Source organism: Dasypus novemcinctus, chromosome 3, assembly GCF_030445035.2.
Source record: "Dasypus novemcinctus isolate mDasNov1 chromosome 3, mDasNov1.1.hap2, whole genome shotgun sequence".
NCBI classification, from domain to species: Eukaryota; Metazoa; Chordata; class Mammalia; order Cingulata; family Dasypodidae; genus Dasypus; species Dasypus novemcinctus.
The window spans coordinates 104,616,126-104,629,698 of record NC_080675.1 but is presented as its reverse complement, the minus strand read 5'-3'; the positions used below and the strand labels follow the sequence as shown (position 1 = coordinate 104,629,698).

The following is a 13,573-nucleotide window of genomic DNA, read 5'->3' as shown; positions in this document are numbered from 1 at the left end:
GTTTGATTCACAACAGATGCTCAATAAATGGTGACTGTCACTATTATGGAGCATGGATGGTGAGGAGGAATCACATTTCCACAGTTTTGAAATGTATTAACCATTACCTCCATTTGGCATAACACTTCAATTTATATTTTAGCAAAGCAATTATGCTTAACATGATTATCATTTCCAGTACTTTAAAAAACTATCATGAAATATTCTAAGGAAATATTATTAGAGTTACCAGAACCCAGGTCACCTACCTTCTATAGCTGGAGAGGGAAGTTTATGAAGTTCATATATACAGGGCATTTATGTAGTAGTATAATGCAATTAGAAAATAATGGCACTAATAAATCAGGATGGCTTAATTAAAAGTCTGTAAAAGTCAAAAGGCAACAGAAAAATAATTAGGCCATAAAAATAGGAACCTTATGTTAAGTGTTCTCAAACATCCTCTACGCAAGAGCAACTGCATTTCAAATTCTAAACGGGTCATATGGGATTGTAATTATTGCCACAATTTTCCATCTTTATCCTGGAAAGAGAAGAAAGAAAATGCTTTTCTGAAATATATACATGGGACACAAAGGATAAACATAGAAAGATACCACAGTAAAAAGTGACTGTGTGAACCTTGTGGCACTCCAATTGTGAGTGGAGGCAGAACTGCAGTGTTTGAGAGACAAGGGAGGCTTAAGGGTTTTTGCTTTTGTTTTCCATCCCATCCCTCCTGCATAGTGGACAGTGCTCCCATGGTGTGCAGACCTCTAGAACAGTTTTGTTCAGGAAGTTTCTGCCTTTCCTCTTGTTTTTGAAAAAGAGGCCAGCCCCGCCTGTCTCCAATCTGCCTCCTTTGCAGAAATCTCATTGTATAAGTTTAGATATGTTATATTTTCCTTTTCATTCATGTCAAGATATTTCTTAATTTCACTTCTGATATCCTCTTTACCCCTTGGTTGTTTAAGAGTATGTTGTTTCATTTCTGCATAGTTGTGAATTTCCCATTTCTCCCTCTGTTATTGAATTCTAGCTTTATTCCATTGTGGTTGGAGAATATACATTGCATAATTTCCAAAAAAGAGAGAGAGAGAGGAACTCATTCCAAGGGGTGAAACACAACCGTTTGAACTTTAGGGAATTTGAATAAAATATTTCAGTTGCAAAATTCCAATTCACAAATTCCTAGACAAATTTCTCGCCATTTCTGTACGACTAAGTGCTATACTCTGGCTTTAGTGTATAATACAAAGTACACACTCAACAGTCCAAATGTTACATGAACAGCTACTATATTTCTTGTCAAAATAGACAAAGAGGAATTAAAGACAATGGGTGTTATAAAGAAACAGAAAAATTGAATTTCACAGTCCTATTAACCATTAAGTGGTTCAATGGTTAAGCCAAGGTTATTATTCTTTTTGTTATAAAGAAATCTGAGATGTTGCCAAATTTGTCATTATCTTACAGCACATAAGGAAGGCAAATGGATGTCAAAAGAAACGTGGGAAATGGCATGAGAGCTGAATTTTGTGGCATAAAAGAGCATTTCTATATAAAGGTGAAAACCTTTCATACCAATTCCAAAATTGGAGCTAATTTGAGATACTGGTTAAATTTCATAGGGTTTAGGAATAAAACCAGATTCCCTTTTTCCAACTGCTTTATCATGATATAAAGTAATGAAAAGTTTGGAAAAAAGGGGGGGAAGGAAGGGTGAGTTTCCAAATCAATCAATAATTCCTCACTTACAACTGTTCTTTTCACCTTGATCACTTCTGCATCACTTTTCGCACAACCAACAGACACATAATTTCTCTTTCTGTTAACTTCAAAGTGTACTCACACACATTTTCACACAAATACACTCCTTCAGAAAATGTGTGTAATGAAACACTTGACTGTTTTTTTCCCCCAGTTCCTGGCAGATATTCTCTAAATCTTTGGAATTTCCTTCCACAGGAGTATCTTTTGTTATTCATGGTGGGCCCACCAGCTGATAGTTTATGCTAATGAAATGACTGAAATGACATGACTGGGGGTGGGGGGACCACACCAGGTAGTCTTCAGATGGGGTCAGGCCACACAAGAAAGTCCAACCATATATGATTATTTTAGGAGGGCTGGGGCTTTCTGCCAGGTCTTATCAGCTGACCTTCAGGAAGGGAAGGTGGACTAGAGACTGAGTTCAACTACATGGGCATTAATTCCCTCAACCATGCCTACCAATGAAGCCTCAATAAAAACTCTTGGGCACTGAAGCTCCAGAGAGCTTCTGTGATTGATAATGCACATCTCTGCACTAGTAGGTAGACCTGTTCTGACTCTACATGAAGAGGACACAAAAGCTTTGTGTTGGAGGCCTTCCCAGAATCAACACTATGTATCTCTTACTTGGGTTTCTTCTGACCTGTATCCTTTTTTTGTTATAATAACACCATAATTATAAATTTCCTTTCTTGGGTTCTGTGAGCCATCCTAGAGAATTATCAATCCTGAGGAACCAGTGGGAAACTGAATTTATAGCCCTTAACTGTAATGTCTGGCCTAACGCTAGGTAGAGTCAGAATTGTATTGTAGTTGGTGGCACAAGTTTTTTAAGTTATTTTGCAATACACTGCTTTGATATTCCTGAGTTCACTTCATTTTTAAGTACAAGCCCCGTTTTCGTGACTATCCTAATGATGTGGACAAGACAATCCTATGGGCTTTAGCATTGAGTAGTAGGTTCTCACTGGTTTCCATGAAAATACGACAAGGATGTTGCTCTATCAGAGAGTAGTCTGTGCACTCATTCATGTTCAATTTAACTTATGCTGTAGAGTTTGCCATTTCGTAGTAAAGGAAGGTTGAAGGATTAAAATTTGTTCATGTTTTCATCATTAATTTTAAAGACTCAGGGTAACTGATGGGAGCTGAAGCATCTAGCGCCTCACATTAGCAGCAGTGGAGTCTTCACTGGATGAGTTTTGCGGGAGGCATTATGGCTGTGGTTCTGGGTATCTGCTTAGGAGTCAGATTCTCAATACCTCTCACTGATTATGGAAGCTAACCCATGTCCTCTAAAAGAATTTCTGTTGTTCTTAAATTTAAAATAAAACAAGAAAAAAATCCAAATTAGTGGAGAGGTATTGAAAGCTAGCTGTGCTTAATTTAAGCACTTGGGTTTAGACTCAGGCAGACCACATCCAGCCCCTGGGCTTCACTGATAGCCTCTCCTTATTTGTACAATAGGGATGGTAATGCCTCAAGGGAGGGTGCCAGGCACTTAGGAGGTGATCAATACATGGAAGCTCGTGTTACTTACTGGTTTAGACATTAGAGCTGGGTGTGGATTTGAAATTATATCCATCTGTTCATGAGATGCAATTACCTGGAACCTGAAACTGTCCTCCCTAGCTAGTTAAACCAATTCAGTAAGGAGCATTCAGGCCTCATACGTGATGATACTTGGAAACCAGAATCACCAGGAAGAGTTCAAAGTTTGGGTTTTAAAAGCTGGCATGTAAGTCCAACTTCCAGAGATTTATCTAGCCAATATATCACCCTGATGACTAGTTACCACTTCTGCTTTTCTGTGACTTTTTTCCAATCTCAGGTCACTTTCTCAGGAACTAAGGAATCATTCAGTGATTTTCATCCCTTTCTTTTCTCTCCCACCTATGACCCTCTTTACAGGCATTCTACGAACCACCCTCTATGGTCAGCAGTATTTAATTTCCTCTCAAGTGGAGTCCTATGGAAACCGAACTTGTTATAAGGTGTTAGACCCCAATTGCTCTCTAATCTCTGATTTTACTCAGCTGCCTTTGGCAAATCTGGTTCAAAAGTGCACTGAAAACTGAGAAGCATGACCAATGGTGGCTCCTAGTTCGGTAGAACATAAGCTGCCCTTTAAGGCTTGCTTCTTAATGTTCATGCTCTAACGGCACTCTGGTATGACTCAGATTTTATAGTATGTAGACACTACCTAGGGTAATTCACGTATCTGGTGCATTTGGATGTTGCTCCAAAAATGATACAAAGGGTTGTCAGATTCAGCAAATAAAACACAGGATATCCAGTTAAATTTGAATTTCAGGTAAACACAATTTTTTTTTTTAAGTATAAGCATATCCCATGCAATATACGGCAACCTCATGAACTAGAACAGGAGTTGACAGAGCACTAGGTTCAGACTTTTAAGAGCATCCCCTAGTATTTGCATAGGGGATGAAGGATAATTAGCCAAATACAACCAGATGGCACCAAGACAGCAGTATTAGACATGTAAATAAGGAAATGTGTATTGGTTGGTAAACAGACACTGCCCTGTGTTTACCCTACACTGACTCCACCCCCTGACTTTCTCCCAAGGACCCCCTGGATCTTCTCACAATTCCCTAACTAAAAGAGGAATGCGCGGCTAAACAACAGGATTGGTCACAGCTCCAACCTTAATTCCAATGTCCATTCTGATTCGTGGGCGCCAAACTCCCACCAACTATTAAATGCTTTTCCATATCACTCCTGCAAACTAGTGAGAGGCAACAAGCTCATAGCAAAAGGCTCAAGAGAGTAACATCCTGACAGTTACAGTCAAAATTGTAGGATCAAAACTGAAAACAGAGCAGGCCTGGTCCAACATCTAAGGCTGACTAAATATTGCACAGCAATATTCCTCTCCCCTGACCTTAGTGTTCAAAGCCCCCAGAAAAAAGATGTGCTTGCAAGCTGGTGCCGTGACCATTAGCAGATTGCAAACGTTTTGTAGATCAGAATTCTTTCAAAACAAATTTTACTTAGAATATCAATAAATAAAACACCTAATAGCCAGATCATGCTGTCTGAAGAGGGGAGAAAGGCTTGGAGATGATGTGGAGCCTTAGGGCCCAAAGATCACAGTGCAAAATCTGTTGATCCAGGAAATAATCAGAAGAAACTATCCCAATTTTAAAAAAGTATCATTAATGGAAAACTAAGAAACATAGAAGTAAATGTTATACATTTGTGTATATATGTGTGTGCATATAAGTATATATGTATAAATATATGTGTGTATGTATGTGTGTATATGTGGTTGTTAAAGACTGGTTCATGAAGAAGGCCTTTACATGGGTTGATGTGTATTAAAAGCCTAAAAATATTTCTATAAAATCCTACTTCTAGATATTTATCTTAAGGAAATAATCTTAAATATTACAACAATAGGGGAGCAGATGTGGTTCAACTGATAGAGCATCCGCCTACCATATGGAAGGTCCAGGGTTTGATACCCCGGGCCTCCTAGCCCATGTGGTGAGCTGGCCCATGCACAGTGCTGCCACACACAAGGAGCTCCATGCCAGGCAAGGGTGCCCCCCGCATAGGGGTGTCCCATGCGCAAGGAGTGCACCCCACAAGGAGAGTCGCCCTGTGCAAAGAAGTGCAGCCTGCCCAGGAGTGGCACAGCATACATGGAGAGCTGACGCAGCAAGATGACACAACAAAAAGAGACACAGTTCCCAGTGCCACCTGACAAGAATGCAAGCAGACACAGAGGAACACATAGCAAATGGACAGAGAGAGCAGACAACAGGGGAGTGGAAGGGGGGAAAGGGGAGAGAAATAAATCTTTTAAAAAAATTTCAACAAAGAAGGGTAAAGGCAAAACATATGTGGCAGTACTATTTAATGCAGTGATAAATTGAGGTCAAGTTCAAAATCCAATGATAGAGAAATGACTAACTTTTGGCATAAGCATTTAATGGAATATTCTGCAATCACTTCAAATACATGTATAAAAATTTATAACAACATGGATAAAGAATTTATAGGTAACTGATAAAAGGAAAAGAAAAGAATAAGGAAGAGAAAGAAAAGAAAGAAGGGTACAAAACCTAGCATGCTTATAACCTATATTTTTAAAAAATCCCTCAATGAAAAGCAATCATATCTAGTGAAAAAAAAAATCATATCTACTAAAAAAAAATTTTAACAGCTGTTTTTGGCTGCTGAGACTATGAGATTTTTTTTCCAATCTAACTATATATTTCAAATTTTCTATAACAATTATATATGATTTCAATAATTCAAGTATAAAGTATTCACAGGGGAAAAAGAAAACCAGAAATACAGTTTAGCCACTGCCCAACATCCAAAAAAACACGAACGCAGAATAAAAATACACAATATACAGAAGAAAAAGCAAGAAAGTAGCCTTTTTAAAATTCTTTTCAGCAGTTTTACCTCTAGGCTTGCTGTTTTCAGCAAGTTAAAGTTCAAGTAATTTGACCAATAGATGTCACTGTTACACTTCTTTGAGTACATCTCTCTTTTTTATTTTTTATTTTTTTTAAGAATTCTTTTATTTTTTATTTATTTTTTTTTAAAGATTTATTTATTTTTTATTTAATTTCCCCCCCTCCCCTGGTTGTCTGTTCTTGGTGTCTATTTGCTGCGTCTTGTTTCTTTGTCCGCTTCTGTTGTCGTCAGCGGCACGGGAAGTGTGGGCGGCGCCATTCCTGGGCAGGCTGCACTTTCTTTTCACGCTGGGCGGCTCTCCTCACGGGCGCACTCCTTGCGCGTGGGGCTCCCCCACGCGGGGGACACCCTTGCGTGGCACGGCACTCCTTGCGCGCATCAGCGCTGCGCATGGCCAGCTCCACACGGGTCAAGGAGGCCCGGGGTTTGAACCGCGGACCTCCCATATGGTAGACAGACGCCCTAACCACTGGGCCAAAGTCCGTTTCCCGAGTACATCTCTCAAGTTGTATAATCTTGGTTTCAGGTAGGGGGAATGAATGAAAACTAAAAATTTCCAAATTTCCATGTCATCTCCTGAAGAATAGGTTTGCAATCATTCCAGACCTCCCTTTAAAATAACTGGGATATCAAAGGCTTTTTTTTTTTTTTTTTTTTTTTTTGAGGTAACAGAGCTGAGGATTGAACCCAGGAACCTCCTAAGTAGGAAGCTGGCACTCAACTAATGAATCACATCACTCCCTTGAGTTGGTTTTTTCATTTGTTTGCTTGTTGGTTTTGTTTTTAGGAGGCACCAGGGACCAAACCTGGGACCTCCCATGTGGGAGGCAGGAGCTCAGCTGCTTGAGCCACATCTGCTCCCCTCAAATGCTTTTCTTTTCCTTTTTTTTTTTTTTAAAGATTTATTTATTTACTTATTCTCCTCCCTGCCCCACTGTCTGCTCTCTGTGTCCATTTGCTGTGTGTTCTTCTGTATCTGCTTGTATTCTCATCGGGCAGCTCTGGGAACCGATCCTGGGACCTTCTGGAGTGGGAGACAAGCAATCATTCTCTTGCACCACCTCAGCTGCCTGATCTGCTGCATCTCTTATTGTCTCTCATCTGTGTCTCTTTTTGTTGTCATCTTGCTGTGCCAGCTCTCTGCCTGGGCCAGCACTCTTGCACAGTACAGCACTCCTGCATGGGGCAGCACTCTGCACAGGCCAGCACTCCACATGGGCCAGCTCGCAACGCGGGTCAGTTTGACTTTACCAGGAGGCCCTGGGCATCGAACCATGGACCTCCTATATGGTAGATGGGAGCCCAATTGCTTGGGCCATATCTGTTTCCCCTCAAATGCTTTCCTAAAATGACAAACAGTGAGTATGGCATTCTGGTTATGAAAAGCACAAGGTTCTTCTGCTTTGGGTTACTTGAGAAAATTTTTACCCACATGAACATTATATACCTAACTCAGCAAACACATAGATCGGAAAGTAATAAATTGGAAGATATTAAAAGAAATCAGGGACACATATGCTTCTTGGATTCCTAATACTCATTCCCCCTTCACCCCCAGCCCATTTCTGACAGGAAATTGGGAGCACAAAGAGAAGTGGTGAAAATTGTTGAGTCTGCTCAATTCTATCAAGCCATCTACAATATGAAAGTAGCTAAAACCTAGTTTTGTACAGGCTAGTCAATGCTTCTGTGTCATAAATACATCAATGAATGATAAAGAAGGCTGTGTTTTAAAAAAGGCCCTCCTCTATTCAGCAGAGGTCCTGCAGACCTGTTCACTTGTTACTCAAGCCGCTGGAAAGAAAGGAAGACTTATGAGAATATAAAGAAGACAGGCCACTTAAATTTCACTTGAGAATTCAGAGCATATCAACCTGCTGGCACATCGTCTTCACAAAGTTTTGCTAAAATGATATGAAGAGTGATCAGTAGCACGTGGGTACTCCCACAACGAGGTCTAGGCAGTGGAGCCAATGTGAGTGGAGTACTCTGAAAGCACTCACATAAATTATAAACAGTCACCTTCTAGTGCACAAATTTCAAACCACCAAAAGCATAAATCATAAACAGTCACCTTCTAGTGCACAAATTTCAAACCACCAAAAGTGTATCTGTTTTCTGCCAAGGACTGCTTTTTAAAAACACAGACCCCCACCCTAACACAAATTGCAGCTTTAGTAACTTCACAAACATAGATTTACATTAAATGAGCCTCTGTTGACTGCAAAGGATCACAGCACAAACACAAAAGATTTCCACTTACATGGAGATCCAAGGACAATTCACTTCTGTTTGGCTTCTCTCTCTCCTCATGGAGCAGAAATGGATAGGTTGGTCCTGATCTATAGCCCAGAGCCCAGGCACTTCCATCCCTTTTGGGAAGGTCTTTAGTTGCCGTTTGCTCATTGTAGCCATCCTGGGGAAAGCACTCGGAGGAGATGCCTAAACAAACACACGGAAGAACATCAGTGACACAACATTTGAAAAACATCAAGCTGCTTCAGGGACCTCTTCTTACTACCTCTTACTTCTCTTTCTAAGCCATATTTTTAGAGTCTCTTTTACTCCCAAAGTACTTCTCTCAATTAGTCTTTCTGGATCACACTAGCAAAGACATATGCCCTCCTTCCCAATTTTAAAAGATAAGTATTAGCTATCCTCTGCACTCCCTATTCTGGCTTACCAAGCCAGGCAGCAGGATCATTCTCATCTGGAATGAAATCACAGGAGGAGCTGGGGGACAGAAGTCAGGAGGGCTGGGCTGTTGGCTTCACTACTAAATAGCGTCATCTCAGCCACATCACTAATGTGTGCATTCTTCAAGGGCAGGAACTGTGCCTTGTTCACCGTCATTTAAGTGGGTAGAATCTTGTGCATGGAGCATATTAGGCTCTTGGTCAATGTGTTGAATGAGTGAGCACTGTGAGTAAGCTACTTGGGACTCACTTTTCTCATCTCCAGAATGAGGGTATAAGGCTAGCTCATTCTTACCTACACTGTTAGGATGATGATAACTATATGCCAAGCACTGCTCTTAGCCCTGTTCTTCGATTTTTAAAATAACCCCACAGAGTGGGTTAGTGGTCCAATTTTAGATGGTGAAATTGAAACACAAGGTTAAGCAATTTGCTCAGGGTCATAAAGTCAGTAAATAGTGAAGCCGGGACTTGAACTTGGGAGGCTAGGCACCAGAGGTGATGATGCTCCTAGTAACACAGCAAGGCCTCTGCCTGGAATTCCCCTTGATGGCAAAAAAAGGACGGCAAGGCCAAATAAGTGTGAGAAAAAGCTGTATGCTTACAGAACCACTGTTCATGATAGCATATTAAAGCCCTTGGGATGTCCTTTAGTAAGGAAACCTAACACCATACAAGAGTGCGTTCCAAAATTATTGGCCACAGAACCCACTTTTCAAGGAGCACCTATTAACATGTTGCAGGTCACTAATATTCCACTGGAACATAATTTGGAGAACATTAAATTAGGTCATCTCTAAAGCCCCGTATAGCTCTCAAATTCCTAGTCCTCTTTTAATTCCTAGTAAGCAAACTTGGCAAAATATTAAGCAACCAGGAAGAAGTTAAGGGTTTAGGCTCAGTGTGCCTTTGCAATAGAGATCACTGCTGGATGTATGACAGGGTGTTTATTATACATAATCCCTGTAATAGTGCCACTTTGGCAGTGACCCAGAGTCAGACAACTCTTTCTACTATGCTGAATATCTGACTTACAAGTAACCTGAGCTGAAAATAAGTTCACTAACAAAGGGCCTATGGGATAACATGTTTCTCCTTTGTATTAGAGCAGCGTTTCAGATGACAGGAAATTTGAAAGAGTCAAGGTTTTGCTTTTTGTTGGCTAGTTTGGTTTCTAATCCCACTTGGAAGTGAAAGGTGAGGCAAGTCATAGGTCTCTATAGTTGCCCTCAGGCACGCTGTCCACAAAACACCTCTCTGCAGCATTGAGAAAATGAGGGTCCATGACCTCACATGTTTACTCTTGCCTCTGCAGACACAGGGTGCTCAGGAGCAAGAGGCAGGCTCTTCCTTCACTGGGGCCAGATGCATCAGAATGACCTTCATTTCATTCACCTGGCCTATCTGGTGCTATATGCTACCTGCTATCTCCACACAGGACACCTCTTGGGCATTTCTTTAGGGTCCCATGTTCTGCTGAGTATCCCCTGCCCTTCTCAGAAGACACAGAAGAGGAATTAAGCCTAAAAGAACCATGGGCTCGGCTAAGCACCTCCAGCCTATCTCACAGTGACCCTGACAGGAAGGTAGTGCTAAGCAAATTTTAATAGATGAAGAAATTAAAGCTCAGACCCCTTTTAATTTCTATTTATATGTCTCATCCCCCTTCTAGAACTTTCTAATCATATTTGGCAAGAAAAGAAAAAATAAACTTTTTTATATATATGGTATACTATCACTGTGCTACCTCCTCTTCAGAAATGTATTACTTTATAACCAGGTCCCCCACTTTAAATCCCTCCATTTTTCATTTTTTAAATATACACGGGCTAATAAAACTTTACAGAACATAATACATTCATCACAAAGAATACAATGCACAACAAAACACTTAATGTAAGACACCTAATCATCAAAGGCACATTGTCTGGTGAGTGAAAATTCATCATTTAGGTGAAAGAGAGTAATAAATTCGCACAACAACAAATATTTAGAATCCTTAGATATAACATATACGCACAGGCTTGCATATGCATATACATGCGAGCTTGCACACACACACACACACACACACACACACACACACACACACACACACCCTGCAGTGCTATCCAGCATTAATGAGGTGAGCCTACAATCCAATTCACTCATTATATCAAGGAAAGACAATGTAAATTTTAAGCAGAAACACTGTAAAATAACTTCATTTTGGAAATGGTTTCAATTTAAAGAGCCATTTCTGATATCTCATGTTTAACCAGACAATATCCCTATGAAGGAAACACACAAGGTAAAATCATGACATAAAATAATTTTGGCAAGCATCATTATGACAGGAAAGGGACAAGGGCAGAAATAAGTAACATAAAGCTGTTATTCTCAAAAGTCTGACAAAGTAAGTTAAGACTTAGGACATAGGATGTATTCACCATATGAAAGAACATAAACATACAGAGTAAGTGAATTTATATAGTAAATTTTTGAATGGAGAATTTTAATAAGACAAACAGATGTTTTTTAAACTGTCACAAGTAGAGTATGTGTCTGTATTTGTAGGTAGTGTCCACATTCTTTTTTTAAAAAATTTATTTATTTTTATTTATTTCTCTCCCCCCAGTAGTCTGCTCTTCTGTGTCTATTCGCTGTGTGTTCTTCTGTGACCGCTTCTATCCTTATCAGCGGCACCAGGAATCTGTTTCTTTTTGTTGCGTCATCTTGCTGTGTCAGCTCTCCGTGTGTGCGGTGCCATTCCTGGGCAGGCTGCACTTTCTTTCGCGCTGGGCGACTCTCCTTATGGGGCGCACCCTTGCATGTGGGGCTCCCCTACGCAGGGACACCCCTGCGCAGCATGGCATTCCTTGCGCGCATCAGCACTGCATGTGGGCCAGCTCCACATGGGTCAAGGAGGCCCAGGGTTTGAACTGTGACCTCCCATGTGGTAGGCAGATGCCCTGTCCATTGGGCCAAGTCTACTTCCCCACATTACTTTCTTCAACTGAATAAATTTAATAGAGAAGAAAATACACTTGGTGGAAATTAGGTAACTATATTCTGTCAAAACAGTCTAATATCATTTAATTCTATGATACAGACAGATTTGGGGGCATTAGATTTTCACTGACCATTTTGTGAAAAACTTTAAAAAATATCAATTTAATCACATGTCTATCCTGTTGAAGTGCAAATAATAATGAAAATATAATTTTTACTACATATATATTTATTGGTTTTTGTTTCTCAAAGACATTTCAACACCTTGATCACACAGATACACACATTGGTTAATTCTACAGCTGACCATTGTTAAACATATAGCACATCACAGGAAAGGTAGGGTGACTTACCTTGGGACCATTTTGAAAGTCTGTGCTTTTTCCAAGCATTCAAATGATGAGCTGCACTTCCTGATGCTAACCTATAACATCAGACTGGGGTTCTGCCGTCAATTATCAAAACAATGGAAGCAGACAGAAAGGAAACATAATACGCCATTTAAAACTGGAACTTTCTATAGCTCATCTTTCCAAGTGGAATCTCTCTGCGCCTGTGGTACACTGGATTACTGTTCCCACTTCTTCCCTTCCTCCCCGCACAGTGATTTTGCACAGAAAGCCTTTCCATTGGCCTTTGTAGCTCCTTCCACTAGCTGTAGGTATGCTATAGTTCCCCTGCCCCATGGATGTTGGACCTGGCCCTGTGGCTTGCTTTGACCAACTGAATGTGCCAGTGTTCCAGCTGTGAACCAAGGTCTTAAGAGGAATTGTGTGTTTTCACTCCGCAATTTGTGCTTCTACCATCACCATGAGAAAAGCATGCCCTAGGTAGCCTGGAATTAGTCACATGGAACAGACCCAAACACAGTCCTGCAGCTTGGAGCCAAGCTTGGCTGAACCCGGACAAGATCAAGTAAATAGAAGCCAACCCATAGGCCAGTGAGTGAGAAAAATCTATATTTGTTGTAAGTCATTGAGATTTAGGGTTTATTTGTTGTAATAACAGCCTAGTAAACTCTCTATCATCTGTCCCCACCAGAAGCACTATAACAATTAAATGCTTTAGGTCTTTTTAGCTGAGAGGGCTTAAAGAATACAATATTTTCGACTTGTAATTTGTAGTGAAAACAATTATTCAGTGTACAGACTTTTAAAAAATCAAACAAGAAATAATGGCATACTTTTTACCTCATGCATACCAAAATCCATACACACTTCATTTTAAAAAAGTCATCTTATTTACCGGACATTGTCTTTTAATCATCTATAGAATATATATATAAATTTTAAATCCTTTTCCAAGGAGATGTTGGTAAACATACTGAATAATCAGATCTGGACAAATGTTCCTAAGGAACAAAATTACAGTGCCTTTCGGGCATTCTCTTCTAATTTTCTCATCATGCCAAGTTTGCTTGACAGCAATGATTAAGTGGTTATGCCTTTAAAAGGAGAAGGGGGGAAAAACAATTGTCAGCCTGAAATTCTCATGAATTTTAGCTCCTATACTGTATTTCCCAAGGCCATCCATCAAGTTTGACTTAAAATAAATCCAGAAAGGTGAAATTTTCTCAACTGTAAATATCAGCACTGGTATGTTAAGGGAGACAGGCTGTGTTCTGTTAGGTTATTCAGATATGTACTTACAAGCAAGAGAGACAGCAATCTAGATGTGTA

The 13,573-nt window shown here is 40.1% G+C and overlaps 1 protein-coding gene across 2 annotated transcripts in view; it reads right to left on the bottom strand.

The window, feature by feature from the left end:
• The window catches only part of FMN1 (formin 1), a 451,599-nt gene that overhangs the window by 316,236 nt on the left and 121,790 nt on the right, over window positions 1-13,573 (bottom strand). For both annotated transcript variants that reach the window (XM_058293858.2, XM_058293860.2), the window contains one exon: window positions 8,471-8,649. In XM_058293858.2, the coding sequence (XP_058149841.1) occupies window positions 8,471-8,649 (179 nt within the window). The remainder of the gene's footprint in view (window positions 1-8,470; window positions 8,650-13,573) is intronic.